This window comes from Salmo salar, chromosome 26, assembly GCF_965601325.2.
Source record: "Salmo salar chromosome 26, fSalSal1, whole genome shotgun sequence".
NCBI classification, from domain to species: domain Eukaryota; kingdom Metazoa; phylum Chordata; class Actinopteri; order Salmoniformes; family Salmonidae; genus Salmo; species Salmo salar.
The window spans coordinates 55,259,438-55,275,000 of NC_138316.1; the positions used below are offsets into that span (position 1 = coordinate 55,259,438).

General features: G+C 46.4%; 1 protein-coding gene across 3 annotated transcripts in view; it reads right to left on the reverse strand.

Moving 5' to 3' along the window:
- Positions 1-15,563, reverse strand: part of LOC106593375 (uncharacterized) — a 65,636-nt gene that overhangs the window by 7,149 nt on the left and 42,924 nt on the right. For all 3 annotated transcript variants that reach the window (XM_045709097.2, XM_045709096.2, XM_045709095.2), the window contains 2 exons: positions 12,308-13,858; positions 10,052-10,243 (listed from right to left, as the gene is read on the reverse strand). In XM_045709097.2, coding sequence (XP_045565053.1) covers positions 10,052-10,243; positions 12,308-13,816 — 1,701 coding nt within the window. In that variant the 5' untranslated portion in view covers positions 13,817-13,858. The remainder of the gene's footprint in view (positions 1-10,051; positions 10,244-12,307; positions 13,859-15,563) is intronic.

The window sequence follows — 15,563 nt, forward strand, 5'->3', positions numbered from 1 at the left end:
AGACCTAACTGTAGTCCCTGCTACCAGTCCCTATTAACCAGCCCCCAAGACCTAACTGTAGTCCCTGCTACCAGTCCCTATTAACCAGCCCCCAAGACATAACTGTAGTCCCTGGCTGCTACCAGTCCCTATTAACCAGCCCCCAAGACCTAACTGTAGTCCCTGCTACCAGTCCCTATTAACCAGCCCCCAAGACCTAACTGTAGTCCCTGGCTGCTACCAGTCCCTATTAACCAGCCCCCAAGACCTAACTGTAGTCCCTGGCTGCTACCAGTCCCTATTAACCAGCCCCCAAGACCTAACTGTAGTCCCTGGCTGCTACCAGTCCCTATTAACCAGCCCCCAAGACCTAACTGTAGTCCCTGGCTGCTACCAGTCCCTATTAACCAGCCCCCAAGACCTAACTGTAGTCCCTGGCTGCTACCAGTCCCTATTAACCAGCCCCCAAGACCTAACTGTAGTCCCTGCTACCAGTCCCTATTAACCAAACCCCAAGACCTAACTGTGGTCCCTGGCTGCTACCAGTCCCTATTAACCAGCCCCCAAGACCTAACTGTAGTCCCTGGCTGCTACCAGTCCCTATTAACCAGCCCCCAAGACCTAACTGTAGTCCCTGCTACCAGTCCCTATTAACCAGCCCCCAAGACCTAACTGTAGTCCCTGGCTGCTACCAGTCCCTATTAACCAGCCCCCAAGACCTAACTGTAGTCCCTGGCTGCTACCAGTCCCTATTAACCAGCCCCCAAGACCTAACTGTAGTCCCTGGCTGCTACCAGTCCCTATTAACCAGCCCCCAAGACCTAACTGTAGTCCCTGCTACCAGTCCCTATTAACCAGCCCCCAAGACCTAACTGTAGTCCCTGGCTGCTACCAGTCCCTATTGACCAACCCGCAAGACCTAACTGTAGTCCCTGCTACCAGTCCCTATTAACCAGCCCCCAAGACCTAACTGTAGTCCCTGCTACCAGTCCCTATTAACCAGCCCCCAAGACCTAACTGTAGTTCATGCTACCAGTCCCTATTAACCAGCCCCCAAGACCTAACTGTAGTCCCTGGCTGCTACCAGTCCCTATTAACCAGCCCCCAAGACATAACTGTAGTCCCTGGCTGCTACCATTCCCTATTAACCAGCCCCCAAGACCTAACTGTAGTCCCTGGCTGCTACCAGTCCCTATTAACCAGCCCCCAAGACCTAACTGTAGTCCCTGGCTGCTACCAGTCCCTATTAACCAGCCCCCAAGACCTAACTGTAGTCCCTGCTACCAGTCCCTATTAACCAGCCCCCAAGACCTAACTGTAGTCCCTGGCTGCTACCGGTCCCTATTAACCAACCCCCAAGACCTAACTGTAGTCCCTGCTACCAGTCCCAATTAACCAACCCCCAAGACCTAACTGTAGTCCCTGCTACCAGTCCCTATTAACCAGCCCCCAAGACCTAACTGTAGTCCCTGGCTGCTACCAGTCCCTATTAACCAACCCCCAAGACCTAACTGTAGTCCCTGGCTGCTACCAGTCCCTATTAACCAACCCCCAAGACCTAACTGTAGTCCCTGCTACCAGTCCCTATTAACCAGCCCCCAAGACCTAACTGTAGTCCCTGCTACCAGTCCCTATTAACCAGCCCCCAAGACCTAACTGTAGTCCCTGCTACCAGTCCCTATTAACCAGCCCCCAAGACCTAACTGTAGTCCCTGCTACCAGTCCCTATTAACCAGCCCCCAAGACCTAACTGTAGTCCCTGGCTGCTACCAGTCCCTATTAACCAGCCCCCAAGACCTAACTGTAGTCCCTGCTACCAGTCCCTATTAACCAGCCCCCAAGACCTAACTGTAGTCCCTGGCTGCTACCAGTCCCTATTAACCAGCCCCCAAGACCTAACTGTAGTCCCTGCTACCAGTCCCTATTAACCAGCCCCCAAGACCTAACTGTAGTCCCTGGCTGCTACCAGTCCCTATTAACCAGCCCCCAAGACCTAACTGTAGTCCCTGCTACCAGTCCCTATTAACCAGCCCCCCAAGACCTAACTGTAGTCCCTGGCTGCTACCAGTCCCTATTAACCAGCCCCCAAGACCTAACTGTAGTCCCTGGCTGCTACCAGTCCCTATTAACCAGCCCCCAAGAACTAACTGTAGTCCCTGGCTGCTACCAGTCCCTATTAACCAGCCCCCAAGACCTAACTGTAGTCCCTGGCTGCTACCAGTCCCTATTAACCAGCCCCCAAGACCTAACTGTAGTCCCTGGCTGCTACCAGTCCCTATTAACCAGCCCCCAAGAACTAACTGTAGTCCCTGGCTGCTACCAGTCCCTATTAACCAGCCCCCAAGACCTAACTGTAGTCCCTGGCTGCTACCAGTCCCTATTAACCAGCCCCCAAGACCTAACTGTAGTCCCTGCTACCAGTCCCTATTAACCAGCCCCCAAGACCTAACTGTAGTCCCTGCTACCAGTCCCTATTAACCAGCCCCCAAGACCTAACTGTAGTCCCTGCTACCAGTCCCTATTAACCAGCCCCCAAGACCTAACTGTAGTCCCTGGCTGCTACCAGTCCCTATTAACCAGCCCCCAAGACCTAACTGTAGTCCCTGGCTGCTACCAGTCCCTATTAACCAGCCCCCAAGACCTAACTGTAGTCCCTGGCTGCTACCAGTCCCTATTAACCAGCCCCCAAGACCTAACTGTAGTCCCTGCTACCAGTCCCTATTTGAGGCAATAACCAACCTCCAACACGAAAGACTCATATATATATATATATATATATAAACTCAACAGGTCATATATAATATAATATATTAACTCACCAGGTCATATATAATATAATATATTAACTCACCAGGTCATATATAATATAATATATTAACTCACCAGGTCATATATAATATAATATATTAACTCACCAGGTCATATATAATATAATATATTAACTCACCAGGTCATATATAATCTCACCAGGTCATATATAATATAATATATTAACTCACCAGGTCATATATAATATAATATATTAACTCACCAGGTCATATATAATATAAATATATAAACTCACCAGTTCATATATAACATAAATATATAATCTCACCAGGTAATATAAATATATAAACTCACCAGACAATAAAAATACAATGTGTGTTTTATTAGTTTAAGCAGACTGTGTTTGTGACCAATTGATGCAGAAGTCCAGTTAATTCCAAAGGGTTCACATACTTTTTCTTGCCAATGTATAATATAAACTCACCAGGTCATATATACAATATAAATATATCAACTCACCAGGTAATATATATAATATAATTATATAAACTCACCAGGTAATATATATAATATAAATATATAATATAAACTCACCAGGTAATATATATAATATATAATTATATTAACTCACCAGGTCATATATAATATATTAACTCACCAGGTCATATATAATATATTAACTCACCAGGTCATATATAATATAATATATTAACTCACCAGGTCATATATAATATATCAACTCACCAGGTCATATATAATATATTAACTCACCAGGTCATATATAACATATTAACTCACCAGGTAATATATATAATATAATATAATATATAATATAATACAGTGCCTTCCGAATGTTATGTTACAGCTTTATTCTAAAATTAATTAAATCGTTTTTTTCCCCTTTATCAAACTACACACAATACCCCATAATAACAAAGCAAAAACAGGTTTTTAGAAATGTTTGTTAATTTATTAAAAATAAAAAACTGAAATATCATATTTACATAAGTATTCATACACTTTACTCAGTACTTTGTTGAAACACCTTTGGCAGAGACTACAGCCTTGAGTCTTCTTGGGTATGACGCTATAAGCTTAGCACAATTATATTTGGGGAGTTTCTCCCCTTCTTCTCTGCAGATTCTCTCAAGCTCTGTCAGGTTGGATGGGGAGCATCGCTGCACAGCTATTTTCAGGTCTCTCCAGAAATGTTCGATTGGGTTCAAGTCCGGGTTCTGGCTGGGCCACTCAAGGACATTCAGAGACTTGTCCCGCAGCCACTCCTGTGTTGTTTTGACTGTGTGCTTAGGGTCGTTGTCCTGTTGGAAGGTGAACCTTGGCCCCAGTCTGAGGTCCTGAGCGCTCTGGAGCAGGTTTTCATCAAGGATCTCTGTTCTTTGCTCCGTTCATTTTCCCCTCTATCCTGAATAGTCTCCCAGTCCCTGCCGCTGAAAAACATTCCCCACCATGCTTCACCGTAGGGATGGTACCAGGTTTCCTACAGACGTAACTCTTGGCATTCAGGCCATCATCTATCACTCCAGTGTTAACGCATATTGTAATTATTTATCCTCTATGGCCTATTTATTGCCTTACCTCCCTAATCTTCTACATTTGCACACACTGTACATAGATTGTTCTATTGACTGTACGTTTGTTTATGTGTAACTCTGTGTTGTTGTATGTGTAACAGTGTAGGTTCCGTCCCTCTCTTCGCCCCAACCCGGGCTCGAACCAGGGACCCTTGCACACATCAACAACTGACACCCCACGAAGCATCGTTACCCATCGCGCCACAAAAGCCGCGGCCCCTTGCAACGCAAGGGGAAACCCTACTTCAAGTCTCAGAGCGAGTGACGTCACCGATTGAAACGCTATTAGCGCGCACCACCGCTAACTAACTAGCCATTTCACATCGGTTACACTCACCCCCCCTTTGACCTTATCCTTTTCCGCAGCAACCAATGATCTGGATCACGGCACCAATGTAACAGTGTAGGTTCAGTCCCTCTCTTCGCCCCAACCTGGGCTCGAACCAGGGACCCTTGCACACATCAACAACTGACACCCCACGAAGCATCGTTACCCATCGCGCCACAAAAGCCGCGGCCCTTGCAACGCAAGGGGAAACCCTACTTCAAGTCTCAGAGCGAGTGACGTCACCGATTGAAACGAAGTTAGCGCGCACCACCGCTAACTAACTAGCCATTTCACATCGGTTACATATGTGTCGAACTGCTTTGCTTTATCTTGGCCAGGTCACAGTTGTAAATGAGAACTTGTTCTCAACTGGCCTACCTGGTTAAATAAAGGTGAAATCAAAATAAAATAAAAAAATCTTTGTTTCATCAGACCAGAGAATCTAGTTTCTCATGGTCTGAGAGTCTTCAGGTGCCTTTTGGCAAACTCCAAGCGTGCTGTCAGGTGCCTTTTAATGAGGAGTGGCTTCCGTCGGGCCACTCTACCATAAAGGCCTGATTGGTGGAGTGCTGCAGAGATGGTTGTCCTTCTGGAAGGTTCTCCCATCTCCACAGAGGAACTCTGGAGCTCTGTCAGAGAGACCATCGGGTTCTTGGTCACCTCCCTGACCAAGGCCCTTCTCCCCCGATTGCTCAGTTTGGCCAGGCAGCCAGCTGTAGGAAGAGTCTTGGTGGTTCCAAACTTCTTCCATTTAAGAATGATCGAGGCTACTGTGTTCTTGGGAACCTTCAATGCCGCATAAATGTTTTGGTACCCTTCCCCAGATCTGTGCCTCGATACAATTCTGTCTCGGAGCTCTACGGACAATTCCTTTGACCTAATGGCTTGGTTTCTGCTCTGACATGGACTGTCAACTGTGAGACCTTATATAGACAGGTGTGTGCCTTTCCAAATCATGTCCGATCAATTGAATTTACCTCAGGTGGACTCAAATCAATATTAACTCACCAGGTCATATATAATATATTAACTCACCAGGTCATATATAATGTGTCTAGGAGCAACAACGGCTCAGCCGTGAAGTGGTAGGCCACACAAGCTCACAGTACGGGAACGCCGAGTGCTGAAGCGCGTAACAATTGTCTGTCCTCGGATGCAACACTCACTACCAAGTTCCAAACTGCCTCTGGAAGCAACGTCAGCACAAGAACTGTTTGGAGCTTCATAAAATTGGTTTCCATGGCCGAGCAGCCGCACACAAGCCTAAGATCACCATGTGCAATGCCAAGCGTCGTCTGGAGTCGTGTAAAGCTCGCTGCCATTGGACTCTGGAGCAGTGGAAATGGCAGTCAGACGGACTAATCTGGGTTTGGCAGATGCCAGGTAACGCTACCTGCCTGAATACATAGTGCCAACTGTAAAGTTTAGTGGAGGAGGAATGTCTGGGGCTGTTTTTCATGGTTCGGGCCCCTTAGTTCCAGTGAAGGGAAATCTTAACGCTGCAGCATACAACGACATTCTAGACGATTCTGTGCTTCCAACTTTGTTGCAACAGTTTGGGGAAGGCCCTTTCCTGTTTCAGCATGACAATGGCCCTGTGCACAAAGTGAGGTCTATACAGAAATGGTTTGTCGAGATCGGTATGGAAGAACTTGACTGGCCTGCACAGAGCCCTGATCTCAACCCCATCGAACACCTTTGGGATGAATTAGAAAGCCGACTGCGAGCCAGACCTAATTGCCCAACATTAGTGCTCGACCTCACTAATGCTCTTGTGGCTGAATGGAAGCAAGTCCCTGCAGCAATGTTCCAACAACTAGTGGAAAGCCTTCCCAGAAGAGTGGAGGCTGTTATAGCAGCAAAGGGGGGACCAACTCCATATTAATGTCCATCATTTTGGAATGAGATGTTTGACGTGCAGATGTCCACATACTTTTGGTAATGTAGTGTAAAGCCAACATGAAATGTGATACCAGGCCTATACAGTGAGGAAAAAAAGTATTTGATCCCCTGCTGATTTTCTATGTTTGCCCACTGACAAAGAAATGACCCGTCTAAAATTTTAATGGTAGGTTTATTTGAACAGTGAGAGACAGAATAACAACAAAAATATCCAGAAAACGCATGTCAAAAATGTTATAAATTGATTTGCATTTTATTGAGGGAAATAAGTATTTGACCCCCTCTCAATCAGAAAGATTTCTCCCAAGTGTATACAGATAACGAGCTGAGATTAGGAGCACACTCTTAAAGGGAGTGCTCCTAATCTCAGCTTGTTACCTGTATAAAAGACACCTGTCCACAGAAGCAATCAATCAGATTCCAAACTCTCCACCATGGCCAAGACCAAAGAGCTCTCCAAGGATGTCAGGGACAAGATTGTAGACCTACACAAGGCTGGAATGGGCTACAAGACCATCGCCAAGCAGCTTGGTGAGAAGGTGACAACAGCTGGTACGATTATTCGCAAATTGAAGAAACACAAAAGAACTGTCAATCTCCCTCGGCCTGGGGCTCCATGCAAGATCTCACCTCGTGGAGTTGCAATGATCATGAGAACGGTGAGGAATCAGCCCAGAACTACACAGGAGGATCTTGTCAATGATCTCAAGGCGGCTGGGACCATAGTCACCAAGAAAACAATTGGTAACACACCACGCCGTGAAGGACCGAAATCCTGCAGCGCCCGCAAGGTCCCCCTGCTCAAGAAAGCACATATACATGCCCGTCTGAAGTTTGCCAATGAACATCTGAATGATTCAGAGGACAACTGGGTGAGGTGTGGTCAGATGAGACCAAAATGGAGCTCTTTGGCATCAACTCAACTGGCCGTGGTTGGAGGAGGAGGATTGCTGCCTATGACCCCAAGAACACCATCCCCACCGTCAAACATGGAGGTGGAAACATTATGCTTTGGGGGTGTATTTCTGCTAAGGGGACAGGACAACTTCACCGCATCAAAGGGACGATGGACGGGGCCATGTACCGTCAAATCTTGGGTGAGAACCTCCTTCCCTCAGCTAGGGCATTGAAAATGGGTCGTGGATGGGTATTCCAGCATGACAATGACCCAAAACACACGGCCAAGGCAACAAAGGAGTGGCTCAAGAAGAAGGACATTAACCTGTTGGGGCTAGGGGGCAGTATTTGCACGGCCGGATAAAAAACATACCCGATTTAAACTGGTTACTACTCTTGCCCAGAAACGAGAATATGCATATAATTAGTAGATTTGGATAGAAAACACTCTAAAGTTTCTAAAACTGTTTGAATGGTGTCTGTGAGTATAACAGAACTCATATGGCAGGCCAAAACGTGAGAAGATTCCATACAGGAAGTGCCCTGTCTGACAATTTGTTCTCCTTCTGTGGCATCTCTATCGAAAATACAGCATCTCTGCTGTAACGTGACATTATCTAAGGCTTCCATTGGCTCTCAGAAGGCGCGAGAAAGTGGAATGACGTCTCTGCAGTCTCTGGGCGAAAAACAGCAGGAGATTTTGTGAGTGGTCAGGCTGAGAACAGTGACACTGGAGATGCGCGTTCATGAGAATTCTATTTTTTTTTCAGCCTTTGAATGAATACAACGTCGCCCGGTTGGAATATTATCGCTCTTTTACGAGAAAAAGAGCATAAAAATTGATTTTAAACAGCGTTTGACATGCTTCGAAGTACGGTAATGGAATATTTTGAATTTTTTTGTCATGAAATGCGCTCGCGCGTCACCCTTTGGATACTGACCTGAACGCACGAACAAAACGGAGGTATTTGAATATAACTATGGATTATTTGGAACCAAAACAACATTTGTTGTTGAAGTAGAAGTCCTGGGAGTGCATTCTGACGAAGAACAGCAAAGGTAATCCAATTTTTCTTATAGTAAATCTGAGTTTGGTGAGTGCCAAACTTGGTGGGTGTCAAATTAGCTAGCCGTGATGGCCGGGCTATGTACTCAGAATATTGCAAAATGTGATTTCGTCGAAAATCTGACACCGCGATTGCATAAAGGAGTTCTGTATCTATAATTCTTAAAATAATTGTTATGTATTTTGTGAACGTTAATCGTGAGTAATTTAGTAAATACACCGGAAGTTTGCGGTGGGTATGCTAGTTCTGAACATCTCATGCTAATGTAAAAAGCTGGTTTTTGATATGAATATGAACTTGATTGAACAAAACATGCATGTATTGTATAACATAATGTCCTAGGATTGTCATCTGATGAAGATCATCAAAGGTTAGTGCTGCATTTAGCTGTGGTTTGGGTTTATGTGACGTATATGCTTGCTTTGAAAATGGATATGTGATTATTTTTGGCAGGGTACTCTCCTGACATAATCTAATGTTTTGCTTTCGCTGTAAAGCCTTTTTGAAATCGGACAATGTGGTTAGATTAATGAGAGTCTTGTCTTTAAAATGGTGTAAAATAGTCATATGTTTGCGAAATTGAAGTTATAGCATTTTTGAGGTATTTGTATTTCGCGCCACGCGATTCCACTGGCTGTTGACTAGGTGGGATGCAAACGTCCCACCTTGCCCAGGGAGGTTAAGGTCCTGGAGTGGCCTAGCCAGTCTCCAGACCTTAATCCCATAGAAAATCTGTGGAGGGAGCTGAAGGTTCGAGTTGCCAAACGTCAGCCTTGAAACCTTAATGACTTGGAGAAGATCTGCAAAGAGGACTGGGACAAAATCCCTCCTGAGATGTGTGCAAACCTGGTGGCCAACTACAAGAAACGTCTGACCTCTGTGATTGCCAACAAGGGTTTTGCCACCAAGTACTAAATCATGTTTTGCAGAGGGGTCAAATAATTATTTCCCTCATTAAAATGCACATCATTTTATAACATTTTTGACATGCGTTTTTCTGGATTTATTTGTTGTTATTCTGTAACTCACTGTTCAAATAAACCTACCATTAAAATTATAGACTGATCATTTCTTTGTCAGTGAGCAAACGTTCAAAATCAGCAGGGGATCAAATACTTTTTTCCCCTCAATGTAGTGTCTGAAAAAAGTGAATCCATTCTTCTCTAGCTAATAAAAACCCGTCTCCCTATCTTCTGAATCAAGCTTGTACTCAGTACAGTTGCCTATGCTTCGGAGGGGGGAGGGGCAGGTAGTCTAAACACAGACAGGTAAAGATTTTCAGCGGGCAGGCAGACAGAATACGTTTTTTGAGTGACAGCGTGAGGGCTTTGTATAGGCGTTTTGTTTGTGGGACTAGAAACAAATACCTGGAACATAGAATAACGTTATTAACCGGTTCCCATGCTTTTTAAAAATAACAGTTCTGTTCCGGAACAGTATGAATCACTTTCCTTCCAGGTTCCCTCCCTTATTTTCCGGTTCTCTGAACTTGTTCCAACCCTGGATATAAAACTCACCTTGCATTTGAAGGGTTTGACGGGCAGGTGGACGATCATGTGTGTTTTGAGCGTCTGTTTCTGGATGAAGCTCTTGAAGCAGATGTGACACTGGAAGGGTCTGATGCTGTTGTGGATCAACATGTGTCTCTTCAGGTTGGCTGACAAGGTGAACTCACGGGAACACACCTCACACTTATGACCCTTCATTCCCTGACCAATAAGAACACAGGACGACAGTTAGATGGAGGACCACTGACCAATAAGAACACAGGAGGAGAAGTTAGATGAGGACCACTGACCAATAAGAACACAGGAGGAGAAGTTAGATGAGGACCACTGACCAATAAGAACACAGGAGGAGAAGTTAGATGAGGACCACTGACCAATAAGAACACAGGAGGAGAAGTTAGATGAGGACCATTGCAGCAGAATGAACATGAAGTTAGTTAAAATTCTGTAAAGAAGGTGAAGGAAAAGCATGACTATATTGGGATCAGACCTAGCTTGGTCAAATACTTCTAAAGGCTTGGTGGTGCTCTTCACTTAACTTGGTTGGCCTGTTTGGTGATTATTCCATTCCATTGCACACTAAATCAAGCACAGCTCTAGTAGTGATATGATTCATATGCATCTGAGCCAGGTCTGATTGGGATACATGAAAGATCATGTACTCTTTGTTCAGACAGACAGACACAGGTAGCCTAGCGGTTAAGAGCTGTGGCCCAGTAACCGAAAGGTCGCTAGTTCGAATCCCCGAGTCGGCAAGGTTGAAAAGTCTGCTGTTCTACCCTTGAGCAGTTACCCCCAACAACTGCTCCCCGGGCGCCGTGGATTAAGGCAGCCCCCTGCACCTCTCTGATTCAACTTTGAAAGTCACTGAGCTCTTCAGTAAGGAAATTCCATTTAAAATGTGTGTCTATGGAGATTGCATGGCTGTGCGCTCAATTTTATACAACTGGTGTGGCTGAAATAGCTGATTCCGATAATTTGAAAGGGTGTCCACATACTTTTGGCCATGTAGTGTACCTCTTGGCCTTGTAGTGTGTGAGGGCGTGCTGGCGGAGGGTTATGGTTAGGGTACCTTGTGTGTGACCTGACCCCTCCTGTCTCAGCCTCCAGTATTTATGCTGCAGTAGTTTATGTGTCGGGGGGCTAGGGTCAGTCTGTTATATCTGGAGTATTTCTCCAGTGTCCTGTGTGAATTTAAGTATGCTCTCTCTAATTCTCTCTTTCTCTCTCTCGGGGGACCTGAGCCCTAGGACCATGCCTCAGGACTACCTGGCATGATACCCCTTGCTGTCCCCAGTCCACCTGGCCGTGCTGCTGCTCCAGTTTCAACTGTTCTGCCTGCGGCTATTGAACCCTGACCTGTTCACCGGACGTGCTACCTGTCCCAGACCTGCTGTTTTTAACTCTCTAGAGACAGCAGGAGCGGTAGAGATACTCTGAATGATCGGCTATGAAAAGCCAACTGACATTTACTCCTGAGGTGCTGACTTGTTGCACCCTCGACAACTACTGTGATTATTATTATTTGATCCTGCTGGTCATTTATGAACATTTGAACATCTTGGCCATGTTCTGTTATAATCTCCACCCAGCACAGCCAGAAGAGGACTGGCCACCCCTCATAGCCTGGTTCCTCTCTAGGTTTCTTCCTAGGGTTCTGGCCATTCTAGGGAGTTTTTCCTAGCCACCCCTCATAGCCTGGTTCCTCTCTAGGTTTCTTCCTAGGGTTCTGGCCATTCTAGGGAGTTTTTCCAAGCCACCCCTCATAGCCTGGTTCCTCTCTAGGTTTCTTCCTAGGTTCTGGCCTTTCTAGGGAGTTTTTCCTAGCCACCGTGCTTCTACACCTGCATTGCTTGCTGTTTGGGGGGTTTTAGGCTGGGTTTCTGTACAGCACTTTGTGACATCAGCTGATGTAAGAAGGGCTATATAAATACATTTGATTTGTGAGGGCGTGTTGGAGGAGGGTTATGGTTAGGAGTCAAGGGTCAGAGTTAGGTACCTTGTGTGTGAGGGCGTGCTGGCGGAGGGTTATGGTTAGGGGTCAAGGGTCAAGGGTCAGAGTTAGGTACCTTGTGTGTGAGGGCGTGTTGGTGGAGGGTTATGGTCAGGGGTCAAGGGTCAGAGTTAGGTACCTTGTGTGTGAGGGCGTGTTGGCGGAGGGTTATGGTTAGGGGTCAGGGGTCAAGGGTCAGAGTTAGGTACCTTGTGTGTGAGGGCGTGCTGGTGGAGGGTTATGGCTAGGGGTCAAGGGTCAGAGTTAGGTACCTTGTGTGTGAGGGCGTGCTGGCGGAGGTGGTGCAGCTGGACAAACTCCAGCCCGCAGTGGGAACAGGAGTACGGCCGAGGACTCTGGTGTTTCAGCAGATGATTCTGCAGCTGGCTGCGGTAGGTGAAGGACTTGTTGCACTCTGTACACTGGTAACTAGTCGGTCCCTGGTGGCTGGTCTGGTGGCGCTTCAGATGGGCGTAGGTGGGGAACTCCATGCCACACTGGGAACACACGTGGCAGCGCCCGCGCTCGTGTTTGGTCTCGTGGGCGCGGAGCTCGCTGGGGTAGGCGAAGCCGCGGCGACAGAAGCGGCAGCTGTAAGGTTTGACGTCGGTGTGCTGCAGCATGTGTCTCTTCAGGTGGGACGTCTGGGTGAAACCCTTCTTACACACGGTGCATTTATGAGGCCTAGTTCCCTGGTGGGTGAGCAGGTGGGTCTGCAGGTGGCTGGGCTGTTTAAACAGCTTGCCACAGTGGGGGCAGGCGTGAGGCTTGATGCCCTGGTGACCCAGGATGTGAGTTACCAGGTTGTACTTGGAGGTGTAAGATTTTTCACACATACGACACTTCCATCTCTTCAGGCCCTCCCCCATGTCCACGCAGTACGACTCATCTATCTGGATGTTGATGTCTAGACGGTCAACCCTCCGGCCGTGGTGACGATGGGTCCCTCCTCTTCCTGCTCCTCCTCTTCCTCCCACCCCCTGCTCTGGCTGGTTGCCCCACATCATACCCTGGCTGTTCTCATGGTAGACCTCCCCCCCATCGTACCCCCCCACCTCGCTGGACTGGAAGTAGCTGCTGATAGTCTCCTCCTGTCCTCCTTTCATCAGGCTGTTTCCCTGCTCTCCCTCCTCTTCCTCCTCCTCCTCCCCCCTTGCTCTCTCCTGATTCCCTAGCCCCCTCTGCCCCTGCAGGCCTCGATGCCCCGGATCCCCTTTATGGCTGTGGCCGGCCTGGGAGTGTGTGTGAGTGTGTGTGTTAGCCTGCTGGCTGGACATGTCTCTGTCACACTCGGCACAGCCTTTCTGGGCGGCGGCCCGGAGAGAGGCGGGGTCGACCTGGACCAATCCACCTCTAGTAGTAGCCAGGTTGTTCAGCATGTGAACACAGGACGTCAGGCCAGTGATAACCCCTTCTCCTTTCACTTGGGATGACCCGTCCACAGGCACTCCAGCATGGCGCTCGGGCCCTACCATCTTCCCCTCGGGGGGAGGTCCGTGCCTCCACCTCTGGCTACAGCTGGGCTGCATGTTTCCGTCTTCAGGCAGGTTGTCTCCCAGGTAATCTCCGTTAGCTCCTATCAGCTGATCAGCGTATTCGTAATCCACCCCCTCTACAGGCAAGGCGGGAGACTCTTTAGGTTCTCCTGTGTAGAAGCCATTAGGAGCGATGGTAGCACCAAACACCTCGTTCTGAGAGATGAGCCCCAGAACAGCAGCCTGGGCTAGAGACAGAACCACCACTGGATCAGTCTGAGTGCCAGAATCAACCTGTCTGGCCATAGCCCTGGGCTCACATCTAACCAGGCGCCTGCTGGCTTCCTCCTAAGACACAAACAGGGAGAGAGACAAGGTTAGTACTGCAGTCAACACATCTTTACAATCTACGATGTTGATCACAGAGATAGCAGCAGAGTCAGTGAGGAGAGAATTCATCAATAATATCACCTCTCAGCCCCTGGTCAACCATCATCAATAATATTACCTATCATCAATAATATCACCCACCATCAATAATATCACCCATCATCAATAATATCACCCACCATCAATAATATCACCCATCATCAATAATATCACCCATCAGCCCCTGGTCACCCATCATCAATAATATCACCCATCATCAATAATACCACCCATCATCAATAATACCACCCACCATCAATAATATCACCCACCATCAATAATATCACCCATCATCAATAATATCACCCATCATCAATAATATCACCCATCATCAATAATATCACCCATCATCAATAATACCACCCACCATCAATAATATCACCCACCATCAATAATATCACCCATCATCAATAATATCACCCCATCATCAATAATACCACCCACCATCAATAATATCACCCATCATCAATAATACCACCCCACCATCAATAATATCACCCATCATCAATAATACCACCCCACCATCAATAATATCACCCATCATCAATAATATCACCCATCATCAATAATACCACCCACCATCAATAATACCACCCACCATCAATAATATCACCCATCATCAATAATATCACCCATCATCAATAATATCACCCATCAGTCCCTGGTCAACCATCATCAATAATATTACCCATCAGCCCCTGGTCACCCATCATCAATAATATCACCCACCATCAATAATATCACCCATCATCAATAATATCACCCATCATCAATAATATCACCCATCAGCCCCTGGTCACCCACCATCAATAATATCACCCATCATCAATAATATCACCCATCAGCCCCTGGTCAACCATCATCAATAATATTACCCATCATCAATAATATCACCCATCTGCCCCTGGTCACCCATCATCAATAATATCACCCATCAGCCCCTGGTCAACCATCATCAATAATATCACTCATCAATAATATTACCCATCAGCCCCTGGTCAACCATCATCAATAATATCACCCATCATCAATAATATCACCCATCATCAATAATACCACCCATCATCAATAATACCACCCATCATCAATAATATCACCCATCATCAATAATATCACCCACCATCAATAATATCACCCATCATCAATAATATCACCCATCATCAATAATACCACCCATCATCAATAATATCACCCATCTGCCCCTGGTCAACCACCATCAATAATATCACCCATCATCAATAATACCACCCATCATCAATAATATCACCCACCATCAATAATATCACCCATCATCAATAATATCACCCATCTGCCCCTGGTCACCCACCATTAATAATATCACCCACCATCAATAATATCACCCATCATCAATAATACCACCCACCATCAATAATATCACCCATCATCAATAATACCACCCATCATCAATAATATCACCCATCTGCCCCTGGTCAACCACCATCAATAATATCACCCATCATCAATAATACCACCCATCATCAATAATATCACCCACCATCAATAATATCACCCATCGTCAATAATATCACCCATCTGCCCCTGGTCAACCACCATCAATAATATCACCCATCATCAATAATATCACCCATCATCAATAATATCA